This window comes from Syngnathus scovelli, chromosome 8 (genome assembly GCF_024217435.2).
Source record: "Syngnathus scovelli strain Florida chromosome 8, RoL_Ssco_1.2, whole genome shotgun sequence".
In the NCBI taxonomy this organism is placed as follows: Eukaryota; Metazoa; Chordata; class Actinopteri; order Syngnathiformes; family Syngnathidae; genus Syngnathus; species Syngnathus scovelli.
The window spans coordinates 10969936-10982811 of NC_090854.1; the positions used below are offsets into that span (position 1 = coordinate 10969936).

At 42.5% G+C, this 12876-nt stretch overlaps 1 protein-coding gene across 2 annotated transcripts in view; it reads right to left on the bottom strand.

Annotated features, from left to right (window-relative positions):
- The window catches only part of LOC125973318 (neuropilin-2), a 59763-nt gene that overhangs the window by 34131 nt on the left and 12756 nt on the right, over positions 1 to 12876 (bottom strand). For both annotated transcript variants that reach the window (XM_049727378.2, XM_049727379.2), the window contains exons 3-6: positions 7713 to 7894; positions 2966 to 3193; positions 717 to 872; positions 478 to 647 (exon numbers count right to left, since the gene is read on the bottom strand). In XM_049727378.2, the coding sequence (XP_049583335.1) occupies positions 478 to 647; positions 717 to 872; positions 2966 to 3193; positions 7713 to 7894 (736 nt within the window). The remainder of the gene's footprint in view (positions 1 to 477; positions 648 to 716; positions 873 to 2965; positions 3194 to 7712; positions 7895 to 12876) is intronic.

The window sequence follows — 12876 nt, forward strand, 5'->3', positions numbered from 1 at the left end:
CTTTGGGAGGCTGAGGGAAGGTGACATACAAGATAATGTATTGTTTACGGAAGGGGTGTCACGAAGGAGGGCCTCTTTGGCTGCGCCGAATCCATTTCTGTCTGAGCGGTGCGTGAACCTCACACTCCTTTTCCCCTCCCATGAACCAGACAAGCTCATAACTCAGGCTTGGCAAGTGGCTGGCACAAAGTTGGCACTGTGATGGAACACAGTAAACAATGCCTTACTGAGGTATGGAGCTGCTAAACCTTAATAACAGCCCACCCACCCACTCTCGCTCTGTCCGTCCTGCTGATAGAATTATAGCAATAGAAGAGATATTAGGTGTGACCTGCTAGCACAAGGGCAAATATGCTGCTAAAATAACAGTGCAATCTCTTTTCAGTTGAGATTTCCATTTTGATAGGGGTGGGATTCTGCAATTGGGGAATATGGCTGGACTTGTGCCATTGTAACTTTTCGGAATCAGTACATTACCTGTATGTACTCTCTATTGCTGTCCTCATTGGGCGTCCAGGCATTGTTGTTATAGTTGAGTCTGGCCTGATGCGGCAGCCAGTTTTCGTCGTAAAAACTTGACGAAGCTGTGATCTGCTCATCGGTGATCTTTCCAGATTCCATGCCGAAAGCATTACTGCAATGAAACGCTGTGCGAAAAGCAGATATTTAGTATGCAAATCTAATGGTTAACAATAACCAAATCATCATCAACTTACTTTCACTGACTTCCTTGTGCGTCATGTTGTAGCGCGCTGAGAAGCCGTCCTTTGCCACAGCCATGTCGGTGTGAAAGGAAAGGGAGAGAATCCCAGTCGATGATTGGATCTCTGGTGGTACCATGGTCCCGCAATACCGACCAATTAGTGGGCCCACTGCGGAGTAGAAAGAATAGCCCAAAGTCAGCCTGAATCCAGTTTAAGTGGTATAGTCACAGCTAACACTAACTAGCTTCTACAAGCTAACTCATTTGTAAAACACAATTTAGAAACCGAGTTGAAGAGTTAACGCTTTAAATCAATTTGTATCAGTTTGTATAGATTTGGGAGAAAGTGGTGGACAGTTCAGATACTTCTTGTAACTATTCAAAAGAAGCAAATAGGTTATAATTAGTACTTTATTAAGCTAACACTAAAATAAAAAGCATCTCCAAATATCTCCCATTCAAATCATTATCTTGACTTTTTGAGAAAGTTATAGTAGTTCTTCTATTTGCACCATCTATATATCATTCTTTTCATTTATCAACATCCTTTCCTTCTTGGATTGCATCCCAGCCAACCTCTCTAATTCCGTCCTCTGCTGAAATATAGTCAGGGCCACACCTTTCCCTGTCACCACCTCCCTTCCGATCATTCATCCCCTGCAAGGTAGTCTGAACGTGGTTTCACACTGACTGTACACTTTAATCGCGCACATGTGTGTGTGTGTGTGTGTGTGTGTGTGTGTGTGTGTGTGTGCGTGTGTGTATACATTCAAGGACCTAAGTGATGCATCTACTGTCGTCTTCCCTGAAACAGCAACTTGTATATGTCAACACAAACAGATGAACCTGATCTCAGGCCCTGCGGTGCACGTGTGCATGTGTATGTGTGTGCGTGCATTTGTGTGAAGGGATCCGAGCAAGGATAGCACATTGATACGCGTTGAATGCTCCTCGCACACAGACGCACACGCATGTTGAAGCTTGTGGAGGAGGTAGGAGATGAGAAAACAGCCAGCAATCGATCAGTGCTATTGATTTTTTTCTCTTTTGGAATGGGTGGATATTTGAAATAGGCCTCTTGAGCAAACAATAGTAATAACTCTTCTACTGATAGTGTTGAGAAAAAAAAATTGTAAATTATCGTAAGAACAGTAAAGCTTTAATGGCAACCAGATGAAAATATTTTTGCAATGTAGGCCTACAGTATGTAAATGTAAATTAACTTGACAATGCTGATTTGAACACGTGAGTCATGTAGCTCAAGCATGCTCACTTTATCACATTGTCTTTATCTCTTCCTGCCTCTCGTGTCCCCTGGAAGCACTAAAACTAAAAGTCCTTCACCTCTTGATCTCTTCTGTTGGATTTCCTTCCCGTTAAACATCCTCCAAATTCATTTCACTTTCCTTTCCCAAACTTTGTTTCTTCTCTTGCAATTGTCTTCCTTTCACCTGATGTCATATTTTTCCTCACACTCAAGTTTTTACCTTACAAAAAACAACAAAAAACTAAATAGAGACTTTCTGTGCTGTATTCGCCTTTTACAGAATATTGCACCAATTTTTTTTTGTTAGACAGATTTTTTTTTTTTAATCTTATTGCCTTACCTTCCTATTTTCTTCTGGAGGTAAACCAGAGGTCTTCTGTCCTCCACTCATTCATCTTAACATCTCCTTTGTTTTTTCACTTCTGCTTAAGCCTTTCCACTGCGCCCTCATTCCTCTTTTCCTCTTCCATCTCTTGAAACTCCATCCAGACTTTCTGTGCTAAGGATTTGTCCCTCTCAACTCTCTCCAGTAATTCCAGCAGCAAGAACAGAAATATCCTAACCCCCTCACCTCTGAATCTTTTTTCCCTCTCTCCCTCTACTCAACAACTCTCACTTTATTTTCCCCATGAAAACATATGCGGTTTCTCCAGGGTAGGTGCCAACATTTTGCCTGGAAGCTCAGCTTTTATCAACCAACGCGTAGCTTCTAAAATAGTTGGCATTCCAAGTAAATCAATACAGATGTAGGCAGGGAGAAACACTCTTCATTTCACTTCACTAAATGGCGAGCCGGTGTGAAACGGGCCGGAACGTCATTAGCACTTTAATGTGCTAAACCCTTAAACCATTCATCCATCCTTTTTTGATGACGCTTGTTCTTGTTAGAATTGCAGGTGAGCTGGAGCCGACATGCAAACTTCCACACAGGAAGTCCAAAACTATGAGGAGGATGTGCAAACATTTTCCTTCAATATGATCACCATGTGCCTCACCTCCAGGAAGCCCGTCCCAAACTTCCAGCCAGTCGTATTTGCAGTCTACCTCTGCTCCAGGCAAGGGGTCGTTCTCCAGGTCAAAGGTGAGGAAAGTGAGGCTCACATCCATGCTGGGGGGTACGACGATGATGAAGGAGCACTCCAAGTTGTGGGGGTATTTGTCAGGGAAACCTGGAGACTCGATGAGACCCGAGGGACTTGTGAAGTTTCTGGAACAGTCCGAACCTTGAATGAAGACAAAAACGTATATTAGGACAAAATAATCACAGCGATAAACAAACACACACATTGTCTCAGGATTAAAAAAAAAAAAAGGCCTTTTAATAAATCCTGTACTGTAATATTCCCTCCATCAGCGTTCCGTCACACACAATTGGCATGGTGTAGTGACATCATTATTCTAGTTTACTCAACCATGTCCAGTTGTCCACCCAAACACACACACACGGCAGTGTCTAAGCCTCTTAAAGTAACCCATTTGCCTCCAGTCTGTTTGGGTGCCTGTCTACGCTTACATGCTTCCACAAGGAAATGAAGGGAAAGTAAGTAAGACATTTTAGAAAGTATCTACTCTCTCACTTTTAAATGCATTTAAAAAGTTGAGCTCATGTGCATTTGAAACTTAAGGCGGAGTAACCAAAAGTCCTTCACCAAACACATTTACCTATAAAGTAAATAAATATCTGTAAATAAACAATTATGATTGAGTGACATGTCACTTCTTCTGTCCTACTTCCCAATCTGTTTCGCTCGTGACCTTCTCACACGTGTAATGACATCAGACACACACACCTACTCGCTCGCTCGCCACCCACCTCACCCACTCAATAATGTGGGTCGGCGTAACCGTAAGCATGTGCGTGTGTGTGCGATCGGCTGACCAGTTTGGTTGCCAGCAGCAATTTTGCCCCCCACTCCCCTCCGCATTACTTCAAGTTCATGCACATCACATAAACACTTCTGCCCTCCTTTCACATGTGATATGTTCCTTTCATGCCCTCTTAACCCACATTTTCACCTTGGCGCTTTGAAAATCATAATAACGTACCATAATGTACTGAAGCGGCAAAAATATTCATTAGTCATTGTTTAGGTACATTTTGTTTACCCTGCTTTGTCTGATTCAAGATTGTTGTTGTTGCTCAGTGAGTTGTGTTGCTGGGTAGATTTTGGATCCCCGGAGGACAGCAGACAGTTGTCTCCCAAGCTTTCATTTATGTGACATAATTTAATATTATGATATTCAAAACCACACTGCAACCATTAAAAGATTATTTATCAACTTTTGGGGTAACAGCACACACAGAAGTTAATTTTTGCTTCAAGATGTTCAAGAACGTGACCATGATTGACAGACTCAGCCAGAATACATGTTGTTCACACAATGAACATAAAACTTGAGCAGCTTGTTGTTGTTCTAAAGTTGGTACAGTGTCCAATAATTCAAATGACTGGATTAAATTTAATAATATTGCCATACTGTATTGGATTGAGACATGACGTGTTGTGATCCATTTACGGAAAAAGAAAAACAATGCATGCGTGTCATAATGTACAGTAAATTACTTAACAATAATGGGTCGAACGTGTGAGCGAGCATGTCGTGCAGACATGACTGTGTGCGATGGCTCATCCTACATCTGGGCATTCATATACTGTATGTATGTATGCATGTATGTGTGTGTGTGTGTGTGCACGCGTGTGTATGTGTCTGGCCAATTCTGGGTCACAATAACAGCCGGGGGCGCACTGCCTAGACAGCAGGATTTGATTGGCTGGCCCAGCAGGGCTGCTTGTGTATTGGTTGTAATTTTTCTACAGCTACCATAGTAACAGAAGTGTAAACACAAACAGTTTGTTGTTGGATTTGTTTACTTTTTTGTGTTTGAGCATTTCCACCTTTTGTGATCTTTTCTCTTTGGTAAGGCGGTGTTATGCATACACACCAAGTATTTTGCGGAGGTGTGTAGAGGGAGGGCAAAATGGGCAACAATTATTTTTTTTTTTAACATCTGCCAAAAAGCCCTTTCCACTCTGACTAGACTGCTACTCAGACAGTGAAGGTCTGCTTGTCAGTACATAAAGACGTAGCGAGACAATCTCCCCTAACACAGACAGGGATTAGGACAGAGACCCTCTCTAAAACCATCCTCTCTTAGGGATGAAGGACTCCAAGCAGGGGGGAAAAGTCATTAATACACACAGCGGCATGGCTCTGTGACACACTTCCGACAATGGGAGAATATTTTTAGGAGAACGATGCTAGATTCTAACACTATCCACTAACGCAAAGGTGTCAAACTCAAGGCCTGGGGGCCAGATACGGCCCGCCACATCATTTTATGTGTCCCAAGAAGTCAAATTGTGCATCAAATCTGTGTGTCATTACTAGAATTGCAAATTGTCTTCACTTTTAATATCTTCTTCTTTTAAATGTTTGACCAGTTTTTACTTGTTTGATTTGAAAACTAGTTATTTGTCAGTTTGTTTTGTAGCTTTTACTGTATATAATATGAGGTGCTCATCCATTTATTTGGGTTGACAGTCATAATGGCCCCCGAAAGAAGCAATGCGGCCCGTGAAAAAAAATGAGTTTGACACCCCTGCACTAACGCTAGATCAAATACATGTTTTAATATGGTAATGCTGTATCAAGTAGATATTTTAAAGTAACCGCTAAAACGGGCACACTGACAGAAAATTCAATAGTTTGACATTGTAAATAATATTTAGACGTTACCAGGCAGCAAATATTGAAAATAAACATAGATGATTATAACTAAGAGGGGAAGTTGGTAAAAATAGCAGTAAGTTTGGAGGACAAATACGTAGGAAGAGCATATTGAGCCATATCATAATGAGGCTGTGTTAGGCGTGAATGACGCACGCTCACACAAACACACGCACAAACACACACTTTCATCCTGACACGTACATAAAATACAGTCACCCACAGGAGCAGACGTTGAGTTTCACCTTGCAGGATAACAAGATCTTGTTAACGATGTTCCAGCAGATTGAATGTTCAAAATGTTCCCTCTTTGCCAGGTACACACAGACGCAACACGAGCGAGCATACATCCAATGGTAATAATTCTCTGATTTCTAGTTTATCGTGAAAGCAGATCTCAACTGCTTTTACTTTGGAAACCAGTGAGCATCAATCTTTCTAGGGTGATTTTGATTAATTGATGGAATAATCGATATAGTAATCAATTCTAAAAATAGTGACAATAGTTGTGTTAGACTGTCTGCCCACCTGGCCTGAACTGAATAAGCGCCATACTGTGGATACATCTGTTGCGCAGCTCTACTGTTGTAATTCATGCAGACAATCGGCCAAAATAACACCATATTTTATCTGTTTTGACTTCAAGGAGTCTTGTGTAAAATTGCAAACTTGCACATATGAGCACCAGCAAATTTCCACAGGAGCATGTGTCATGAAAACGATCCAAAGTTCTACACAATGTGATCTTCACTTCTCCAGTTAACAAGAGCAGCATTGTCGTGTGAGACTCCAAGTGTGAACTCAGACACTCAGCCGAAAGTGAGACACATCCATGTAGACCAGCACACGTGTTGTCTTAGTAACCTCAGCCCGCCCTGTGTGTGACAGTGTCTCTCAAGGCTCAGGACTCAATTAAACAGGCATGCGAAGAACGCTTTCAGGATGAACGCAACACGATGGCTGAAGACACTATGTGCCCCTCTTGTGTGTCTCCCTTGCCCTTCATCTCAATTGGTCTTGCTTTGGCTGACCCACAACAGCGTGACGGGGATCTTTATCACCAACACACAATAAGATGTAATGCTCAGACAGACACGGGGCCATTGAGGGCAGAGCGGTCTCACATGGGCAGTCTAAAAGGGGTCTCAAGGGTCCCCTGCTGAGTCGCTCTTTACCTGCTTACGATCTAGCATGAGATCCGAGGGACAAATTTGGTCTGGTCACCTAATGAAGCATGCTGACTCTCCTAGTAGTGATACAGTCATGGCTAGCTTGCTTTCAAAAGTGCGCTACACATTCTATTGGGAAGGATAACGGGGATAAGCCCCCTCTTGAGGGAGTTAAATAATCCAAACAAAAACTTGGGGTTGAGTTACGCAGGAATGTTCACACCTGACCGTGGAGATTTGAGTCTGGTCCTTGCTTTCTGTATCATATTTACTTGTAGTAAAGCGAGCGACACCCATCGGGATTTTCAACATCTTAACTTGTGCGAGACCCCACACGAGAAAGATAATCACCGTGCTCTACTAACTCTCATAGTGCCTGATGTACTTGAGATAACAACACTGCTCACACAATGGCTTGCTTGTCTTCCCTCCCAACCAGATGTATATTGTAGTACCAAGACTGACCTGTAGTAGGTGCCAGAGGGCATTTTAGACTCAACTCAACCAGTTGCTCTTTTAATTTATTTGTGCCCGCAACCACCGCGATTCTTGAGTCTGTGGCTCTCCCAAATTTGGTGTTGACCACACACTTGAGGACATGCAATCGTAAATACCAAACAGATTCAACTTAAGACACATTCTTCAAGCCCAAATTAGGTAGACCTTCCATGCATTACACAGCCACCCATGAGTTGCACTTATACTAAAGTTCGATTGATTAGCACTTCCAGAAAGGTCAATTAAGTGAAATTCAGAATCCACATGTCCCAATGATGGCCTAACAACCTGTATTGAGTTTAAAAATATTTATCATCATCAAGTGTCAACCGTGACATCTTCTTACCGGTTTTGAAAATTTCGTAGCGCAGCGAGAAGCCGGCCCCCTGGTGGGCATAGTCAGACACAAACTTGATGTGAAGGGCGGGTCCGGATGATATGATTGGTGCTGGGGCGATGTTGCTGCAATGCTTTCCCAATAAGTCGGCCGTTTCGGAGTTGCCGTCGTGGATCTCGACATAGTCATACCTGGAAAGGACAAAAAAAATATGGATTTTGAGATACTGCAGTAATAGGCGGAGTTTCAGATCAATAGAAACAGATGGAATTGATTGGATCGATAACATCAGTGACCTCAGTGCAGCATCTCCGTTGAATTCATGGAGGAGTTAAAAAAAAAAAAGAGAGAGGGGAAAAAAAGAAGCATAAATGTATTTGAATGTGATATTCACTGTCAGCAGAACCGGGTTGTGTTATTACAGCTGCAGGGGAAGATATATAATTCAAGCATTCCATAATAAACACCACAGGACACATGTTGGAAGTGCTATACAGAATAAACTGAGGGCTGTGTTATTTCTTTATTCTCTCTATTTTAATACCTAAATTGATTTATTTGTCATTGTTTCCCAATGATTTCTACATTATCATTAAGTCTAATTTGAGTCATCCCTAAGTACATGTATTGTTAGTCACCTTTATTGGAAAGCGTGGTTGGTGGGGGAGAAAAAAAAATCTATTTTTATTCCATTTCTTTGATGTCTTCTGAGCACAAATGTTGGCCTCCGTGCTCGGAGACGCACAGCAGGAGTGCTGCCTCTGTGTCTGGACAACAACCAGCCGGTCACCTGCTTGCTTTCAAAATAGCGTCCTGCCAGCAAAATTCTTTCTAGCGGTTTGCCTGCCACAGATGACGTCAAGTTTGAATGTGAGTTAATTCCATTTTCACCAAGAGACTTAAAGACCTAATAAGTACATCTGGAGTCTATTTGCACATCTTTAGCTACTTTATCGATCAGTTCCGACCACAGTCATGTTAATTGCTCTTCTATTGAGTTTTTTACATCTCTCCAATGTAGGAACCCACAAAGAATGTCTGCTTTTTTGCCATTATACACAGGGGATGGATGAATCGATACTACTTGCAAGCATGCATTGCAGTAACACTTGAGCAGGACACTTTTGTATTTAGTTTTTACATTTTATACATGGCAGAGCTAGCGGGGTGGCTGTGGGGCCACTGAACCCCCTAAAAATGCTTGGACCCCAGTCCTCCTGTAAAAGTGTTTTTTAAATGTTCTCCCATTCCTCGTAGATAACATCTAATGATTGTCTAATCAGTATTTTTTTTAAAATTTGGGAGGTTTTAAAAAAACTGTTTTTTTAACAGTGTTTTTTTTTGTGGCCCCCACAAGGAAAAAAAGTCCTAGCTCCGCCTGTGGCAAAGGTTACGGGACTCCCACACTCCAATCATTTAAGGTGCCAACTGCCTGTGGAATACTACACTGGTGAGACACTGTAAAGTGTGTGTGCGCGAGTGTGTGTGTCTGGGGGTATCTTCTCCTTAAAGGGATTGGAAAACTGACTTCTTATAAAAGGGTAAACAGCAAACCACCAAGTAAATCTTATGTGTGCTTGGCTCACTTTGTTCTCCGTGGGCTCCTCCAACATGTCAGTCAGTCAAGACTCACTGTGTGGGAGAGTCAAGTGCGAGAAGTAGGATTAAAATGTAAGAACCCAGCATTTTTGGACTGTTTCTCCCCCAAATTGCCTAAAAAGGAGAATTGCAGCAATTAAAGTGTGGGATACGGCCTCCTGCGCACCATAGTGGAACTTATAATTAAGACGTCCTCCCATACTTATTTTCAGCAGGCACACTGAGTGAGCGCTGTGGTTTCTCGTGAAAAGTAGGGAATTGTCGAGAAAGTTCATCAGTTATACTGGCCGTGTGTATACGTCACTTTAAATGAATTCCAGTATAATGGCCTGTGTGAGCACGCACAAATCACCGCAATGACGTACTTGAAAGTATAGACGTGTGTCTAATTGCAACTCCTTCTGCAAATGCTATATTTGACAAAAAATATATACTATATTGTACTGTATGCTAGGGTAATTATTGTAGATTTACAGTATCCAGTCAGTTCATTACTTTTCTTCATTTCAAGTGTTGCCATGTAATCTTTTTGGATCCATAATTGCAGATGAAAATTGGAGACATGGTGCAGTTTTAATGATCTGATGTTCTGTCCTGTCTTGGAAGCGTCTCATAAAAACTGTTGCTGCTCCCATGACATCAAAGCGAGGACACAACAGAAAAAAACACACCCTTCCTTCCACCCAAGACTTCCTGGTATACGCAAAAGACAAAGGCCGCTCTTTGAAATCATGACCTCAGGTTAGAATGAAGAGAAAATGTTTACGGATTCCGCCATCAGAGTGTGGATGTGCTCACAGAGAACCTGACACTGCATTCGCTAATGTTGGACTGACAGTCACAGGTGACCCCCCCCAAGACCCCCCTGTTTGGCTCAACATCCACATTTAAGTAAGCACACGGTAAACACACACAGTGCCCGTGGCATGCATGCATCATCCATAGATGAGCTGGAGGTTTCCTTCAATCCATTCAGTGTGGAAAGAACACAGCTTCTAACATGCTGTTGAAATCCCATCATCGCTCTCTCCTTGCACTTGCCAAACCAAAAAAGAAAAAAAAAAGGGGGTGAATATTCCACAGAGCCGACGGGTTTGTTGCACAGACTTGCCGAAGGGAATGACGAGAAGCGGGAATTTGTTTCACACGTTTTCCTTGAAATTCGCTGCTTATCAAGGGGTGTAAAAAAAGGATTTTGCTTGCTTGTAGGGTGGAAATGATGAGAAAAAAAAAAGCCAAACACGTTTCCAAAGCATTTCTGTCAGGCTACAGCAACAAGGACCTGCGGGATGCTGTAGATTACGACAAAGACGGAACGTTTACATTTTCTTATGAGACACCATGAAAGGGTACACACGTATGGATAATCGGGACAAATTTGAACATTTCCCTCCCAAAAGCTCGACTGTCAGATGTTTCCTGATTGATTATCCTGTGGTGGAGGATGAAGACTAAGAGATAAATTTCCTCTCCAATCTGACAATTGATGGAGCTGACAATCATGAATGATAAAGCTGTTAAATATTTATGAACGCAAATCTGGAAACAGAAAATACAGGATGAGAAAAATTTACATTGTGTATAAAAAAAAAATGCCTAAAGAATCTATCTAGTCGTGCTTTTGCAAATAGTGACCCTAGAAAAGTCAAAGTTGTAAAATTGAAACTATATGTAACTTTAGTATGAGTATAAGCATTCACTTTCGCATGACAAACTTTTTTTAGTCTTGATATTTTTAAGAAAGGGAAATGTAACCAGGTTCATCAAACTTTTTTTAGTCTTGATATTTTTAAGAAAGGGAAATGTAACCAGGTTCATCACAGGTCAACTATATCATGCAAAAATCATTCTAATTTCATTTTCAATTTGTTGAGTACACCACCCAATTACAAATTTGTCCAAGTCTATGAGTGTGTGTGTGTGTGTCTCTCCGACTTTGTCCAACTGTAACCTCCTGGACAATTAATCAATGCCTCATTATGGCTTGAACGTATATTGATCGGGATTGTCCATCAAAATTACAGGAGCACAGAAACACAAACACACAAACGAGCACACACATTAGAGTTATGGATCAGACAGGCCTTTAGGGCCTCGGGGAGTGTCTGAGTCTCACGGCTCGCCGTTTATGCGCACGTGCGGCTTGTCTAAGATCAGCATTCTAGATAGCCGAGGAGGAGGAGGAGAAGGTCAAGGAGGATGCGCAATATAAGAAAAGGACACCACTTTTGTCACATATGGTAAAGATGAGTCAGAAGGAGGTGGGAAATGCAAGATGAGCAAAGAGAGAGAGAAAAGTCTAAGTATGCCGCATTTGTCATGCTTCCTGTTTTTCTGCGAAAGGAGGAAGGAAAGACTCGTGGGGTGATTCACTTGGGGGCAATGAGGAGGACGAGGTGATGAAGAGAGAAATGTGCTAGCCGAAGAAGGTGCCTGATCAGATGGAAGATGATAGATGGGGTCAGTTTGATGGCGGCAATGAGGCTGGAGGGGGACCAGGGGTCAGATGAATCCCGGGGAGGAGAAGGAGAGAACCGAGAGGGAGGAAGAGAGAGAGAGAGGCTGTCAGGAAGATTTGCGCCTGCCCTCAACAGACCCTGACGCTGCAGTTTTCCCTAAGCAGTCAATGCGCGTGCGTGCACACATACTCTTTCCAAAGACGCCAAGGAGAGATCCGGCTTTCGCAGACGGAGCTGTGCGGCGAGCCAAGAGGAAAATGTGAAGTAGACAACCAGCTGCTGTGTTGAAAGGCAACATAGCCGCTCAAAATATGACGCCGGGGCGACTCTTTAACCTTAACTGTCTCGGGGGTCACCTCATGAAGAATTTAATATCACTTTGTTGGCAGAAGAAATCTTATTTATACACGCAAGCAGCCCCTCCCACCCTTTTCCCAGTTGTTTTGCAAAGACCTTTTATACACTTATGCCAGTTATCGGTGGGGGGGGGGGGGGGGGGGGGGACGGATGACAGAAACGATATTACTAATGTTTCCCTGTGATTCTTAAGAACAGACTGCATTGTGCATCACGGAACGGAAGGCTTACAAGGGTAAAAATAGTTTCCAGCCATTGTAACGAGAATGGCACTCCGCCCCAGTCAAGGCCAAAGTGTCCAAATGTGGACCTGCTCCAAATGGGACATCTTCATAGATGACCACCTGCTGCATATTTTCAAAGTGCACTTTGTCATTGTGTTACATGAATTGATTACGCAAAGCCTCATGTGGCGTGTTAGCGGGGGCGCTCGGATTGAAAGTGGATTTTTACAATACATCCTTGAGAGTGGCACAAAAAAATGGTCCTGGCATTTTGGCTTGGAAACGGACCTCTTTGGCAGAACTAATGGCTTAATGCGTGTGGGTTTGTGTGGGTGCCAAAGACTTGACATCCATGATGAGGCCCTGTGGTGCATCTCATGTGATTGGCGGGAAAAAGGGAAGTTACACATAGTCATGATTTGTCTCTAATCTTGGCTTCCATGCAAGTCTTTTTTTATACATCGAAGCATACACCGCCCTTTTACTTCCTCCTTCAATGAAATGACCACTGTGGCAGAATCTTAATGAAATCAT